The sequence below is a fragment of the Leopardus geoffroyi genome, chromosome E1, assembly GCF_018350155.1.
Source record: "Leopardus geoffroyi isolate Oge1 chromosome E1, O.geoffroyi_Oge1_pat1.0, whole genome shotgun sequence".
NCBI lineage: Eukaryota > Metazoa > Chordata > Mammalia > Carnivora > Felidae > Leopardus > Leopardus geoffroyi.
In genome coordinates, this window is record NC_059330.1 from 16,396,170 (window position 1) to 16,410,486 (window position 14,317).

The 14,317-nt window shown below is 41.0% G+C and overlaps 1 protein-coding gene across 3 annotated transcripts in view; it reads right to left on the minus strand.

The window, feature by feature from the left end:
• The window catches only part of CPD (carboxypeptidase D), an 81,969-nt gene extending 70,351 nt beyond the window's left edge, over window positions 1–11,618 (minus strand). For all 3 annotated transcript variants that reach the window (XR_006714784.1, XM_045487773.1, XM_045487774.1), the window contains exons 1-2: window positions 10,391–11,618; window positions 4,181–4,428 (exon numbers count right to left, since the gene is read on the minus strand). Coding sequence is in view for 2 of the 3 variants with exons in the window: in XM_045487773.1 (XP_045343729.1) it covers window positions 4,181–4,428; window positions 10,391–11,127 (985 nt within the window). In the remaining variant the exon portion in view is untranslated. The remainder of the gene's footprint in view (window positions 1–4,180; window positions 4,429–10,390) is intronic.
• Window positions 11,619–14,317: the final 2,699 nt, after the last annotated feature.

Sequence of the window (14,317 nt, forward strand, 5' to 3'; positions counted from 1 at the left end):
TTCTATCGGCAAGAAAATGAAATGTAACAGCATTCTGCCCAAGTAAATTTCTAAAAGCTACATCAAAGGGTGGCTTTTGATCATATAATTTCAATTATAGGTGGTCTGGGGTTACATGCCCTCTTAAAAATTTTATAAGTTGAAAGAAGTCAAGTCTTAGAAGTTGACCTAGAACTACAATTCAGTTTCATCAGTTTGCTTTGGAATAAACATATTAAACCATCAGATGATTTGTATGTCTTCTTAACTGTTTAGAAAGAAAATGAGAATGGTAGACAAAAGGTATACAAATCAGCACACTGTGGTTAAAAAAAAAAAAAAAAAAAGTAAGCCTGTTCCATGAATAAGTTCAGCTTAGGCTCTCACAATAACAAGGCTTTAGCAGCAGAGCATGACTATTCATTCAGAGGCCTTATTAGGAGAGTCATTCCCTAGAGGGATCCTGCAGGTTTAAGAGACATGTTGAGAAGCAAGGCCCACCCCCTTAGTCAGCTAGACCTGCTCAGTCAAGCCCCGCAACCAAGGTGAAGGTGGTGGGGCCAGATGACCCCATACCTCATACTTCTAATACACTGCCTGATCTTGAGAGCAGAAATTGTTCCTGTTTTGCTCCCATCACCTAATACAGTATATGGGATGTGGCAGAGACTCAGTAAATATTTGCTAAAAGAATAAATGATATTGTACAAGTTATTTCCTCTCTGGGGTCTTGATTTCCTATAAAGCAAAAGGATTGGAATAGATCAATATATTCACTTTTAGCCGTAAAAGCATATACCTCCTTGGGCTAGAATTTCTAAACACATCATAAGGCATCGGTAAAATTACTCCAGGACATCCGGGTCTGAATATATGCCTAGTCACAAGGTTTCACAACATCTTACTCACTGCAGTCCTGTGGAAGATAAACAAAATTAATCTGCCCTGTTGAAACTCCCAAAACTGCTCAGTATTACTGGAGTAGGAAGAAAGATATGCTAGTTGTTGTAGAAATAATAGAAAATATGTCTGACCATCCAGCTAGAGAAGGAGGAAAGTTGATATTCATAAAAACAATAATAATGGCAGCAGCAAAGTTTAGCTTCTTCAGATGTTTGAAGAATCAGGAAAATCTCATATCTGGTTTCTCCAAATAATCTTACTTACTGTGAAGGCAGCACCCTTGTTTTTTTAATAGTATAACACAGATTTACCATCCTCAATCATCAACTAGAAATTATTTTCTAATCATTTATGATTTTCTCCAAAAAAGAAAAGTAAATTATTTTTAGCACATTATTTTAAATAATATCTCAAATTAATGAAGCAACTGGACTACATCTTAATACCCCCAGTTCCTGAACAGGCTTTATTAAATATGTTTGCTGAAGATTGAAACGGGCTTAAACATCAAACTACGTCCCTTATCTATAAAAAAATTTAAATATTTTTCAAATCACCTGTAGTTGTTACGGGCAGAAATGGCTTCTAATTATTTTAAACCTCTTTATGGATGTTTGTTACACACAAGAAACATTGGTAGAAACTGTAGGGGAATCAAAACACTCTAGAAAGTATCAAGTCCTCAAACTTAGGACCCAATTTGGGTAAACACTGCTTGACATAAAAAGTCAAAGAATAATACAAAGTTTTAAATAAAGGCACATTAAAAGAAATATCATAAGACACTTTATAATGTGACTAATGGCCAATAAAAAAGTAAGGAAGAGCTAACAAGGCATTTTACCATGTGCAGATTCTAAGAGGAGAAAAAGTTTTTACACATGACATTTCCTTAACTTCTTCCTTCTGTTTAGTCTTAATTAATCTAAGAGTTTATAAAAACAAAAAAGTTATTATTCAAAGGACACAAAAAGTTTAAAAAGCACAATAGCTGTTTACATAACATTTAAAAAGAAGATAAACAAGCTTACTTTAACAACTCTTTTAAAAATAATATCCCATGGAAAATAAGAACCCTTGTATATTACTGGTGGGAATGTAAAATGGTACAGCCACTGTGGTAAACAATTTGGTGGTTCCTTAAAGCTAAACAGAAAATTACTATATGACCCAACAATTCCATTCTTGAGTACACATCCAAAAGATTTGAAAACAAGGACTTAAACAGATACTTGTACACCAGCATCCACAGCAGCATTATTCACAATAGCTAAAAGGTGAAAACAATCCAGTGTCCATCAATAGATGAATGGAGGGGCACCTGGGTGGCTCAGTTGGTTAGGGGTCCAACTCTTGGTTTTGGCTCAGGTCATGATCTCACTGTTCATGAGATTGAGCCCCACGTCAGGCTCCACGCTGACAGCACAAAGTCTGCTTGGGATTCTCTCTCTGCCCCTGCCCTGCTCACGCTCTCTTCCTCTCTCTCAAAATAAACAAATAAACTTGAAAAAATAGATGAATAGATAAATGAAATGGGGTATATACATACAATGGAGTATTTCTCCGTCATAAAAAAAGAATGAAGTTTTGATACATGCTACAAAATGGATGAACCTTGAAATCATCATTTTTTTTTTTTAATTTTTTTTTTCAATGTTTATTTATTTTTGGGACAGAGAGAGACACAGCATGAACGGGGGAGGGGCAGAGAGAGAGGGAGACACAGAATCGGAAACAGGCTCCAGGCTCTAAGCCATCAGCCCAGAGCCCGACGCGGGGCTCGAACCCACGGACTGCAAGATCGTGACCTGGCTGAAGTCGGACGCCTAACCGACTGCGCCACCCAGGCGCCCCGAAATCATCATATTAAATGAAATAAGCCAGATGCAGGACAACATTATATGATTCCAGTTATATGAAATATCTAGAATAGGCAAATTCACAGAGATAGGAGATTAGAAGGCAATGGAGAATTATGACTTAATAGTTACCAAGTTTGTTTGGGGTGATGAAAAAGTTTTGTAAGTAGGCAGTGGGGACATGGTTGTGCAACACTGTGAATGTAATTAATGCCACTTAATTCTATACTTAAATATGGTTTAACTAACAAATTTTATGTTATATATATAACATTCTACGATTTATATATATATACATTTATATATATATGTATATATATGTATATATATGTATATATATATATATATATATATATATATATATACACACATACATATATGCATCCTGATGTGATATGATCTATATAATAGTCTTGCTGGAAAATTTGACTAGATCTACAATATGGGATGTTCTATAGTACAAGAACCTGAAAAGCCTGAACTCTTCAAAGGATTCACCAACATTAAGAAAAGAGAGTATGGATATAACAGTTCTAAATTGGGGAAACTATAAAAACACAAGAGCCAAATGCAATGCTTGAACCTTGACTGGATCTGATCTGATCTGGAAGCAAAGGAGCTATATAGGATATGTGGGGAATAATAAAGGAAATTTGACTTATGGACAGAATATAAGATGGTAGTACTGAATTACTGTCTTTAAAAAAAAAAAGTTTTTAATGTTTATTTTTGAGAGAGTGTGAGTGGGGGAAGGGCAAAGAGCGAGAGAAACAGAATCTGACGCAGGCTCCAGGCTCTGAGTTGTCAGCGCAGAGCCTGATGTGGGGCTCAAACCCACAAACCATGAGATCATGACCTGAGCCGAAGTCAGACACTCAACCAACTGAGCTACCCAGGCGCCCCCTGAATTACTATTGATCTCTCAGTTACAGTAATGATAATATGGTTGTACACAATACTGTTTCTGTGCTTGGAAAATACATGCTGAGGTACTTACAGGTGAAGTATTAAGGAATCTGCCACCTATTTTTGGATGGTTTGGCAAAAGAGAATGTGTGGGAGGAAAGGACGGGAGAGGTGGAGCATTTAGGGTAAGATAACAGATGGGGAATTTAAATGAAGGATATACAGGCTTTCATTGCAGTGTTTCAATGTTACTGGGGATTAAAAATTTCAAAATAGAAAAACGAGATTTTTAAAAATTAGAATTCTTCAAATTTTCCTCTTTTCCACTCAGAGTATACATAAGAAAGCTAAATGAGGGGTACCTGGCTGGCTCCGTTGGTACAGCATGCCACTCTTGATCTCAAGGGGTCATGAGTTCAAGCCCCATGTTGGGCATAGAGCTTACTTAATTTAAAAACAAAAGAAAAGAAAGAGGAAGGAAGAAAGCTAAATGAACAAGGGGGAAAAGATAGCAAATTCAGGCCTTTCCATACCTTCCACGTCATACCAGTGTGCGCCGTTTGTGATCCCATCTTTGAAAGTTTCGTCTTCATCTCCTGGACAATGAGGTGCACCAGTTTTCATTATGGGATGATTTGATGCGTAGGCTTTTGCCAAGTATTTAAAGACTTCATCATCTGAGGTTTTGCTATAGATTCCAGTGGCCTTATGTTCTGGAGAATCATCAAAAGGATAGCTTGCTACCACAGAGCCACCATGCAGATTTCCAGAAAGCACAAACCTTTGAAAACAACCAAATCATGTATCACCAAAAAAAAGGCACAGAAAATGCCATGTATTTAAAAATTCTACATTTTTCATAAATGAACTCAGGTATCTCTCTTAGAGACCCAGAAGACAACTCTATCAGCTATTACAAGCAGAACAACCAAAAAAGAAAATGAAAGAAAGCATCATCAATTTAACAAATTTCAGTCCAATGGTTTTTGTAATTCAACTTAACCTCAATCAACTTTAAAGAATTTTCCCACCATTAAAAAATTAGCTGAATCACAGTATAAATTAACGTTTCAGAAGACATCTTATTCAGGGAATTCAAATTTGGAGTTAGATTGAACAATATGAACTTCCAAGTATTCAGTCACTTTTTGAGCTACAAAAGTGGCAATTTCATGTAGTTCAACCTAAGACTTGTATTTTGTAACATGTTAACATTATAGAAAACATGGCTTGTATAAATAAATACTTGTTGAATACATGAGTTACATTAGTAACTTTCATGATTTTTTATATTTACTATCCAAAAATGTTTCAGGTAGGAAGTCTAATTTAAAACAGGATGTGTTTTGCCTCACTCCAGTTTCACAATATACTGAATACTAAATTCACATTTTCAAAAGAGAAGCCACAGTTGAGAAGACTGGGGGTGGGGAGAACCTGATACAGTGAGCTGCTTTCAGAGAAAAACAATATAGCACATAAAAGATTAGTCCTCCATTGCGTCACCATAGAAGCAGCTCTAAGCCCAATGTTTCTGATTGGCCCACTAAAAAATAAACTGACATGCAGACAGGGCTGCTCCCATAAAAGAAACATTTTTTTTTTTTATGTTTCTACTTCTAAGCGAACCAATTTATAATTTGGTGAAATTTATAGATACTGAAATACTGAAGAACTCCTTTTATGGTGAAAGCTAGAGGCAAAAACATGCTCAAGTCCTATTTATACATCTGTCTCTCATGTAACAGTTTAAACTATTACTGTGAGTACAGATTAAACACTCTCCTCTTGGCCCTCTAAACTGGATTTTCTTGCTTCTGCCTTTTTGTGGCTGAAATGAACTGACCTACAGAAGTTCTATATATAACATTTCATTGCTTCAAAGAAAATCAGATCTATCATATGTCTAATTTGAAAGGCTATTTTAAGTATCATCAATACCATCCCAGAGAATATCAAAAAGTGAAAATTACTGGTAACACAGAATCTGGTCATCAGAAGACAGAACTTAGCCAATGAAAACAGTGATTAAATACTAGAATAGACTATGAAAAGAGACTAGTTAAAAACTAATATAATTATTATTAGCAATCTTCCAGACACCAGAGGATGCCATTTGGAGTAGCAGCAATAGCACAAGCTCTGGAGCCAGGCAAATATGGGGGAGAACATTCAGTCTCCCAGACTTGTCACTAACCAGCAACAAAATATGATCAGAAGTTACTGCCTCTAAACTCGTTGAACCCCAGTTTCTCTCTCATCTGTAAAATGGGGATTAATGCTACCTGCTTCCCAGGATTGTTATAAGAATTAACACACGTACAACACCTTCCAGCACAATAGCTTTATATCCTCTGCTCAACAAATGTTCATTCCTTTGGAGCTATCTAACATCCTAGTGACTAGGGAATCACTGCCTTCAGGCTTTCATTTTATTCCCCACTACCAATGCTAGCCCTTGGGTGACAGAATGATACAGAAACAAAACCTAAGTATATATTCTAACATTCTAATTCCATTCTACCCATCTGGCACCCACTGCTAAGGTATTATCAATTTACTTTCTGAAACGTATGCCTTAAATAATTTAAGTGCTTTTCTCTCCCCCTCTGATTTTGGGAGAGTTACAAGAAGCCTAGCCTAGTTCAGGCAATCCATTCAGCAACAAATTTTAAGTGTCAACTATGTGCCAAACGTTCTAGGCCCTAGGGAATAAATCAGTGAACAAACATAAAAATGCCCTCATGGCATTCATATTCTAGTAAAATAAAATGGATAACTGCATATTCGAAATAAGTGAAGCATGTTGTTTTAATTTTATATTTTTCAATTAAAACTTTAAAGTCCAAGATTCTTGGGGCACCTGGGTGGTTCAGTCAGTTGGGTGTCTAACTTCGGCTCAGGTCATGATCTCACAGTTTGTGAGTTCAAGCCCTGCATTGGGCTCTGTGCTGACAGCTCAGAGCCTGAAGCCTGCTTCAGATTCTGTGTCTCCCTCTCTCTCTGTCCCTCCCCTGCTTGTGCTCTGACTCTCTCTCTCTCTCTCTCTCTCAAAAATAAATAAACATTAAAAAAAATTTAAAGTCCAAGATTCTCTATTAAATGCAGTTTTCACTGTTTGGCATTTTTTTTGCAATGCTTTTCAGAAATATTAAAATGGCCTAACCATGGGGCGCCTGGGTGGCTCAGTTGGTTGAGCGGCCGACTTTGGCTCAGGTCACGATCTCGCGGTCCGTGAGTTTGAGCCCCGAGTCGGGCTCTGTGCTGACAGCTCAGAGCCTGGAACCTGTTTCAGATTCTGTGTCTCCCTCTCTCTCTGACCCTCCCCCGTTCATGCTCTGTCTCTCTCTGTCTCAAAAATAAATAAACGTTAAAAAAAAAAAAGGCCTGACCAAATACTTGTAGAACAAAATACTTGCAATCTACTTGAGCGATAAAATTCACTTATTAGATCTTCCTTATTTTACTTATGTAGTCCTAAAAGTATGAATGCTACTCTTATAAGGATTTCAAGACAAAGTGATACCTATTACAGTAGCTAGAAATTTACCGCTTTTAGTCTTTATCAAACCAACTTTGCATGTCAATCCAATTTATTTGAAAGGTATTTTATGGCTCCATTCAAATCATTTAAGTGTTTTTCATACTTGACTTTAGTATCATATATTATTTCTTACATAAGATTTAAAGTAGCTGCTAAATATAAATATTATAAACAAGAATCTATAGATATTTAAAAGTTAATCTCTAAGTTAACTCTGTTATGCTTTCCGGATAACCCTATAACTTTTAAAAATTAAGAGGACTTGAGTCTGATAAACTAAATTCTCAAGATTCAGGAAACTGTACATATAATACAAGCTCCTCAAAAGTAAATTGTACCCACCCCCAGCAATAAGATAATGCTTTTCACAAACATACCAAATAATCATTTATATGCTAATCTCCTATATAAGTCTAAGCAGGTATATTTAATTAAAGAAGCCTAGTGTGCTTTCAAAAATGGGGGTGAAGAAAACTATAAAATCTTTATTTTAATAATGGGGTTAAAACCTTGTATATTTTCCTAAGTATATGTGTCAATTACCAATAATACAAAAATACCTATTGGATGAAGTATAAAGTGAAACAAAGAAAATTCACTTTCTTAAGCAGACGGAAATAAGGGTTAAATTCTTACATATCCAAAATAGCAACAAAAATCTATTTCTAATATAGCTAGGTGAGTAGCATATCAAGAAGTTACTTGGGGCGCCTGTGTGGCTCAGTCGGGTGAGCATCTGACTCTTGATTTCAGCTCAGGTCATGATCGCACAGTTCCTGGGATGGAGCCCTGCATCAGGCTCTGCTCTGTGCTGACAGCACAGAACCAGCTTGGGATTCTCTTTCCCTTTCTCTCTGCCCCTCCCCCTGTGCTAGCACTCTCTCTCTCTCTCTCTCTCTCTCTCAAAATAAATAAACTTTAAAAAAATTACTCAAATGATTTCAGAAAATACACTGAAAAAGGTAATTTTCCCATACAGACTAATGTGTTCAGTTCTTAATTTTCCAATTCATAAAGCTAACTGTAAGCATCATCTCAAATTGTGTGTGTGCTTGTGTTTTTCATTTTATTCACATATCTGTGTCCTTTATTATTAATTTATCATTAAAGAGTATGCATTTTGAGTTGATATTTGAAAGCTGAAGATGGATGGATGTACTTTTCACGTACACCCTATGTAGGTAGTCACCTACTTTCCCTTCTGATGAGAGTTATGTGTTTGAAACCTGGTTGGGTACGATCAGGATAGTCCATAGCCACAGAACAAAATGACTTTCTGCATAATACCAACAAACACAGATGAACTCAAAATCGTCACAAGCTCCAATCATTGAACTAACCAGCCCAAACCACAACTTATAATTGTTAAATACTGTAATATGAAAAAGTTAACCAGGGAGCAAATTTCTGGCTCCACATTTTAAAGTTTAAAGTTTTTGGTATAACCTCAAGGTGACTTGCACCAAGGCAAAGCTCATTTTTATTTCTGGTCACCCACCGCAGAACTAACACTGAAGAGAAAAATCTCATCATGGAATTGATATCATATCTGCAAGGGTCATGACGGGGCGTTTTCATTTAAGCAATGCAAACAACGCATTTGATATATCATCTCAGAAAAGCCTCAGCCACCCCAGCTTCTGACAACAAGATATATATATTAAAGTCATGTTTCTTAGGTAAATGTTCAGAGATCATGACATGGTTATCTTTAAGAGAAAAAAAAAATCTTCCCAAAATATATGTGAAGTTAAATATCTACAAGGGAGCTCAAAAGGAGGAGTAAAGTCAAAGGTGGAAGATAAAAAAAAAAAAAAAAAGTAGGATTGTCATAATGCCTATGAATTTTCTAGGTCTGCTATACGTATTGAAATCTTATAGAAGCGAGGATTCCCACAGAGAAACTTCTCTGTTCATTATTACCTTTATTGTATCTGTCACTTAGAAATCTTCAAATCAAGACGGCAAGTAACTGTTTATTCACAAGCCTTATGAAAGACACAAAAATGGGGATATGCTGGCAAAGCTGATGCTTGAAAAGGGAAGAAGTACATGCTCACTCCAGACATTATTCCATCTGGAGTAGGTTCTCTCTTTTATTCCTCCCCTCCTCCTTTTTGCTGAAAATCCTACTCATCTCTCAAGACGCAGTTCAAGTTCTGCCTCTTCCACAGAGGATCCTTATTATTGCAGCCCACACACATTTTGCCAGTAGGAACAATTCCTGTAAAGTTTAACTGGGTATATAAACACACCTCATATGTATTTATAATATTCTCTTGTTACACACTATTTTCTTGAGGTCCTCATGCTTTTAATTTTTTACATCCCACATAGTGCTTAATAACACTTATGGTATGTATTAAATGTGACAATTAGCCATTCAGCCCTGGCCCACTAATAGTGTGCGAAGGGCATCAGAAACCTTCCAGAGAGTCTAAAATGAAGCAGCTCACAGATGAAGATACCAGCTCTGTGCAAGTTCTCCAGCCATAGCCATATGCTCCCTAGCTGAGTCAGAGGTAAAGACTGGAAGAGGACCAGTTTCTGTCAAATAACCAAGAAGACCCAGGGAGTGCCATTTATCATTATTGGGCTACAGTCTCCCTCTATAGCTGTTAAAAGCACTGACAAAGAGTCAAAGAATCTAAGTCCCGGCTACACTTCCCACCATAGAAATTACTTAACCAATCTGACCCTCAATTTCCTCTATATGCAAAACAGGGATTTTAATGATGTCTATTGCATGAGGTTGTGGCCAACATAAAGTGAGATCATGCAGCCCAGGGAAAGAGCTTACTTAGCAGGGTGCCCACAGCAGCAACAGCAATAGCGACAGCTTATCTATAAAATGAGTGAGCTGACCTAAGTTATCCTTAAGTTCTCTTCTGTTGCTCATATTCTATGGTCTTGTGACAACACGGACCAGAATGTCAGAAAGGAGTCTCTCTTCCAGCCAAAGAGCTCTTTGCGTTGAACAAATGACAGCCTCTAGGCAGCGCTTCTTGGACTATTAGCGGGATAAGAGGCTAAGCGGCCTGGGCCCTGTCCAGGTTACGGCGTGTCGCTCTCCACCTTCACTACCCCGGTCCCTTAGGCCTGCAAGCACTGTTTGAGTGTCTACTGAGTGCCCGCCCCAGCCCCTGCCCGTGGAGGCCCACGTGGATGGGGGTGGGAGGAGAAGGTTCACGACACTCACTTGTTCCTGCGGATCCAGTCCATGAGGGCGCGCACCTCTGGCACTTCATCCAGGGCAGGGGGCTCGCCGGTGCTGAACTGGTCGGGAAAGCTGCGGTTGAGGTCACGACCGCGACTGTTGTCGCGACCGCTGGCCCCGGGAGGGCCACTGTCGCTGAGGCCGCAGTCGCCCTCGTGGGCGCGCTCAAAGCCGTCGGGGTTGAGGCTGGGCAGCACGTACACGTCGGTGGTGTTGAGCAGGCGGACGATGCGCGGGTCTCCGCGGCGGTAGCCAGCCGCCAGCTCGCGGGCTAGGTAGATCAGCACCTGGCGCGACACGGTCTCGTCGCCGTGCATATTGCCCACCAGCTTCACCTGCGGCCGGCCCGGCAGGAGCGGCCCCGCCGCGTCGGGCCCCGCTTCGCCGTCAGGAGGCGGCGGCCCCAGGCCGGCGGTGAGGCGCAGCACCCACAGAGGCCGGCCCTCCACCGAGTTGCCGATGCTGAAGAGGCGCGCCAGGCCCGGGGGCCCCGCGGCCGCCGCCTCCCTCAGCGCCGAGCCCAGCTCCTCTTCGTGGTAGTAGCGGTCGAACTGGCCCTCGTCCGCCTCGGCGCCCGCGCTGGTCGTCGTTGTCGTCGCCTCCGCCTTCTTGATGTGCGCTGCCCGGGCCGGGTTCCGCAGCAGCAGCAGGAGCAGGCACAGCAGAAGCGGGAGGCGCCCCGGCCGCCAGGGCGGCCGCGCGTCCCAGCCGCTCGCCATCTTCCAGCAGCGCCGCTAACCCCGGCTCGGCTCCCGCAGCTCCGGGCTCCGGGAGGCGGGGGCCCGCCGGATCCCCTCCGCGCCTAGCAACCCCCTCCCGCCCTCCGGCCGCAGCCAATCGTGGACGGGCCTTCTGTGGCGTCACGCAGCGGGCGGGGTTTTCCTTAAAGCCCCAGATCCCCCTCTGGGCGTGCCTTCCTCTCGTCCCGGACGAGTTTGGTCGCTCTCTTCCTTCTCTAAGATTCCTCTCGCTCGCTTTCCCTCCTCCGCGTTTCCTCTTCTGCGTTTACTCCGCTTTTCCTCTATTCGTCCGATCTCTCTTTTATGGCTTACCCCTTAAATTCTCACCCGCTTTTCTCTGAGTACTCTTATTAGTTCCTTTCCCATCTTTGTTGCAGCTATCTCCCGCTGCGCTTTAACGCTTAGAACCGAGAATCGAAAGAATCAAAAGGTTCCAAAGAATCAAAGGACTCAAAAAAAAAAAAAAAAAAAAAAATCAAAAGGTTCGAAAGAATCAACCTTTTAAGAGCCGAAGGACGCCTTAGCTCTTTCCACCCAGCACGCTTTCCAACGGAGCCGCCCTGCCTTGGCTTGAGCCCGGTGCCCTGTAAGCTGTTGAAGACAGTGGGACACTTGAAGCTCACCTCACAAAGCAGTCCGTTCCAGTTTTTAGTTTCTGTGTTGACAGGAGGTGTCTCCTTTATGTTTAGTGGAAATCTGCTAGGTAGTAGGCTCTCTTTGTGTTAATGTGTAATAATGTATAATGTATATTTTGTCTTTTGGTGTCACTCCAGGCTATTTCGCTGCCACTAATTCTTGTGTGTACTGGTCTCAGCCCTCTGTAGGCAGATTTCATTTCATAGTTCACTTTCTCACCTCTCACACTTATTCCTGAACAACTTATTTGTTTAACCGTGGCCTTAGAATGACATTTTCATAGCAGCAGGTATGACATTTCTGGAAACGCTTGGTGAGTATAATTCCTGAACTCCTTAAGGTTTTGTCAAAACTGGCAAATAATACGGTTTTTATCGTTTAGAGAAAGGGCCTTTTAAACTGGTCTTTAAAATAAGCTTCAGTCACTTTAGCTTGAAGAAACATAAAACCTCACAATTCTTTTATCAAGTGTGAAATTCTACTCATCTAACAACATAATTGCAATAAGTGTTGTATTTCCTTCTTTCAGAGCCAGGCATTTCAAGGCCCTTTCTTGAACTATGATTGAACACTGATATGACTAGTGAAGAATTAATTCATTCCTTTGTCAAATATTTATTGAGTAACTACTGTATGGCAGAGCTAGGTGCTGGTAAGATAGAGATCAGATACAGTTGGTGATAGTGCTACAATAGAGATATTCAGGTGAGGGAAATCTCATTCAACCTGAGGAGGAGAAAAGGAGAAGAGAAGCTGGAAGGGAGAGGAGGAATTCTGGACAGCAGGAGGAGCAAGCCCAGAAAGCTGCAAGGCTTGAGAGCAAATACTGCATGTTCTGAGGACTGCATGCAGATCAAGATTACTGATCTGAAGGCATTCACAGGTGTGGAGGTGACCTGACAGGATGCAGGCCAGAGAAGCAGGACCAGGACCCAAATAGCCTCACAAGCTAGGCTCTGGGGAGCATTTAATCCAAAAGACCATGGTGAGCCACTGATGGATTTTAAACTAGATGGATTTTAACTTGGAAAAATCGCCTTCACAGTAACACAGAGAATGGAGTGGGAGGCCTAAGACTCTGAGACTGAGAAACCTGTAAGAAAGATATAATCCAAGAAGACGTGATGAAGCTCTTAACCTTTCAAGGGCAGTGCCAGTAGAGGTGGAGAGAAGGAAATGGATTTGAAAGACCTTCAGGAGAGAAAGTATACAGGATCTGGGGACAGAGAGAGAGGATTGTAGGCTGATTCCAAGTTACAGCCTAAGCAACCTGGCAGGTGTTCGCCGAGATACAGGACGGGAGAAAGTGCAGGCTTAAGTGAAGATGATGAGTTTAGCACAGTCGCTGTGACCGGCCCTGTGAATGCCTCTTTCTCCTCCACGCCCCATTTGGTTTAGTCCACATCATGCACAGCAGCTGCGACTCATCAGGAACATAAGCCCCAACTCTGTACAAAGACCATTTCCCCCTGGGGAGTGCTTAATCATTACACTATGCACTTTTACAATAATCCAAATCAAAGAAGCCCCAGGGGACATGTTAACCTCTAATCAAATATTTCCTTTTCTACTATTTTCACTCTCCTTTGAAACCTCTTCCTGCCACCTCACTCTGGTAGCCTCACCTAGTGTGGCAGACTTGAAATGTAAATAAACAAGCCTGAGTGCAAGACAATGTGATGCAACTTGAGTCAGCGCCCTTCCAGGAATCCCCAGGCCTCTTTCAGGTCTGGAGCCTCTATTCTAATCAGGTACCCTATGCCAGAAGTTAGAAGTGAAACTCAAAGCTCCTAACCCTGGTCACTGCTCACTGGAGAGGAAACCTCCAGCTAGATACCTCCAGCTGTCCCAGAGAAGTCTTGAACCTTGTGGCAGGTGTCCCTTTCCTCCTCCCCGACAAGGAGAGTCTTGGCCTCACAAATGAGGAAACTGAGGAAAAGCTTGAGGTGAAAAGGCTTCCTGTTCACAGAAGCAGAGCAGTAATGACCTGGATTTTTAAAAACAAGGCAGAGCTATTGGATAGCCTTGTTGACTTTGGTAACTACTTTCTTGAAAAGACTTAAAAGTAACTGAAGCACAGCATAGACCATGAATATGTAAATGTCACATTATTTGGCACAAACATCCATATACATACAAATTCAGCTTGATAAATATTTACGGAACACCCATTCTACTGAAAGGTCTGCTTTGCTGGGTGCAGGAGGACTGGAAGCTGAATAAGAGATTCTCCTCCCCCTGGAGGTCAGAGTCTAGTGAGGGAGATAGAGCATAGCCAGGACAGGATATGTCCACAGGGCCAGAGCTTAAGGCACTGTGCTTAGCCCTTTTCATTTGTTGACACATTTAATCCTCACAGCGATCCTGAGGTAGGTACTATCATCATTCCCATTTCAAAGATAAAAAGACTGAGGCACAAGGTCTTACAGCTGGCAAGCCACAGATCCAGGACTCAAACCCAGGGAGTCTGGCCTCAGAGTCTCTCTGTTTAATCTCTATAATAAAACTGCTTTTATGTAGTGAACTAAAAGTA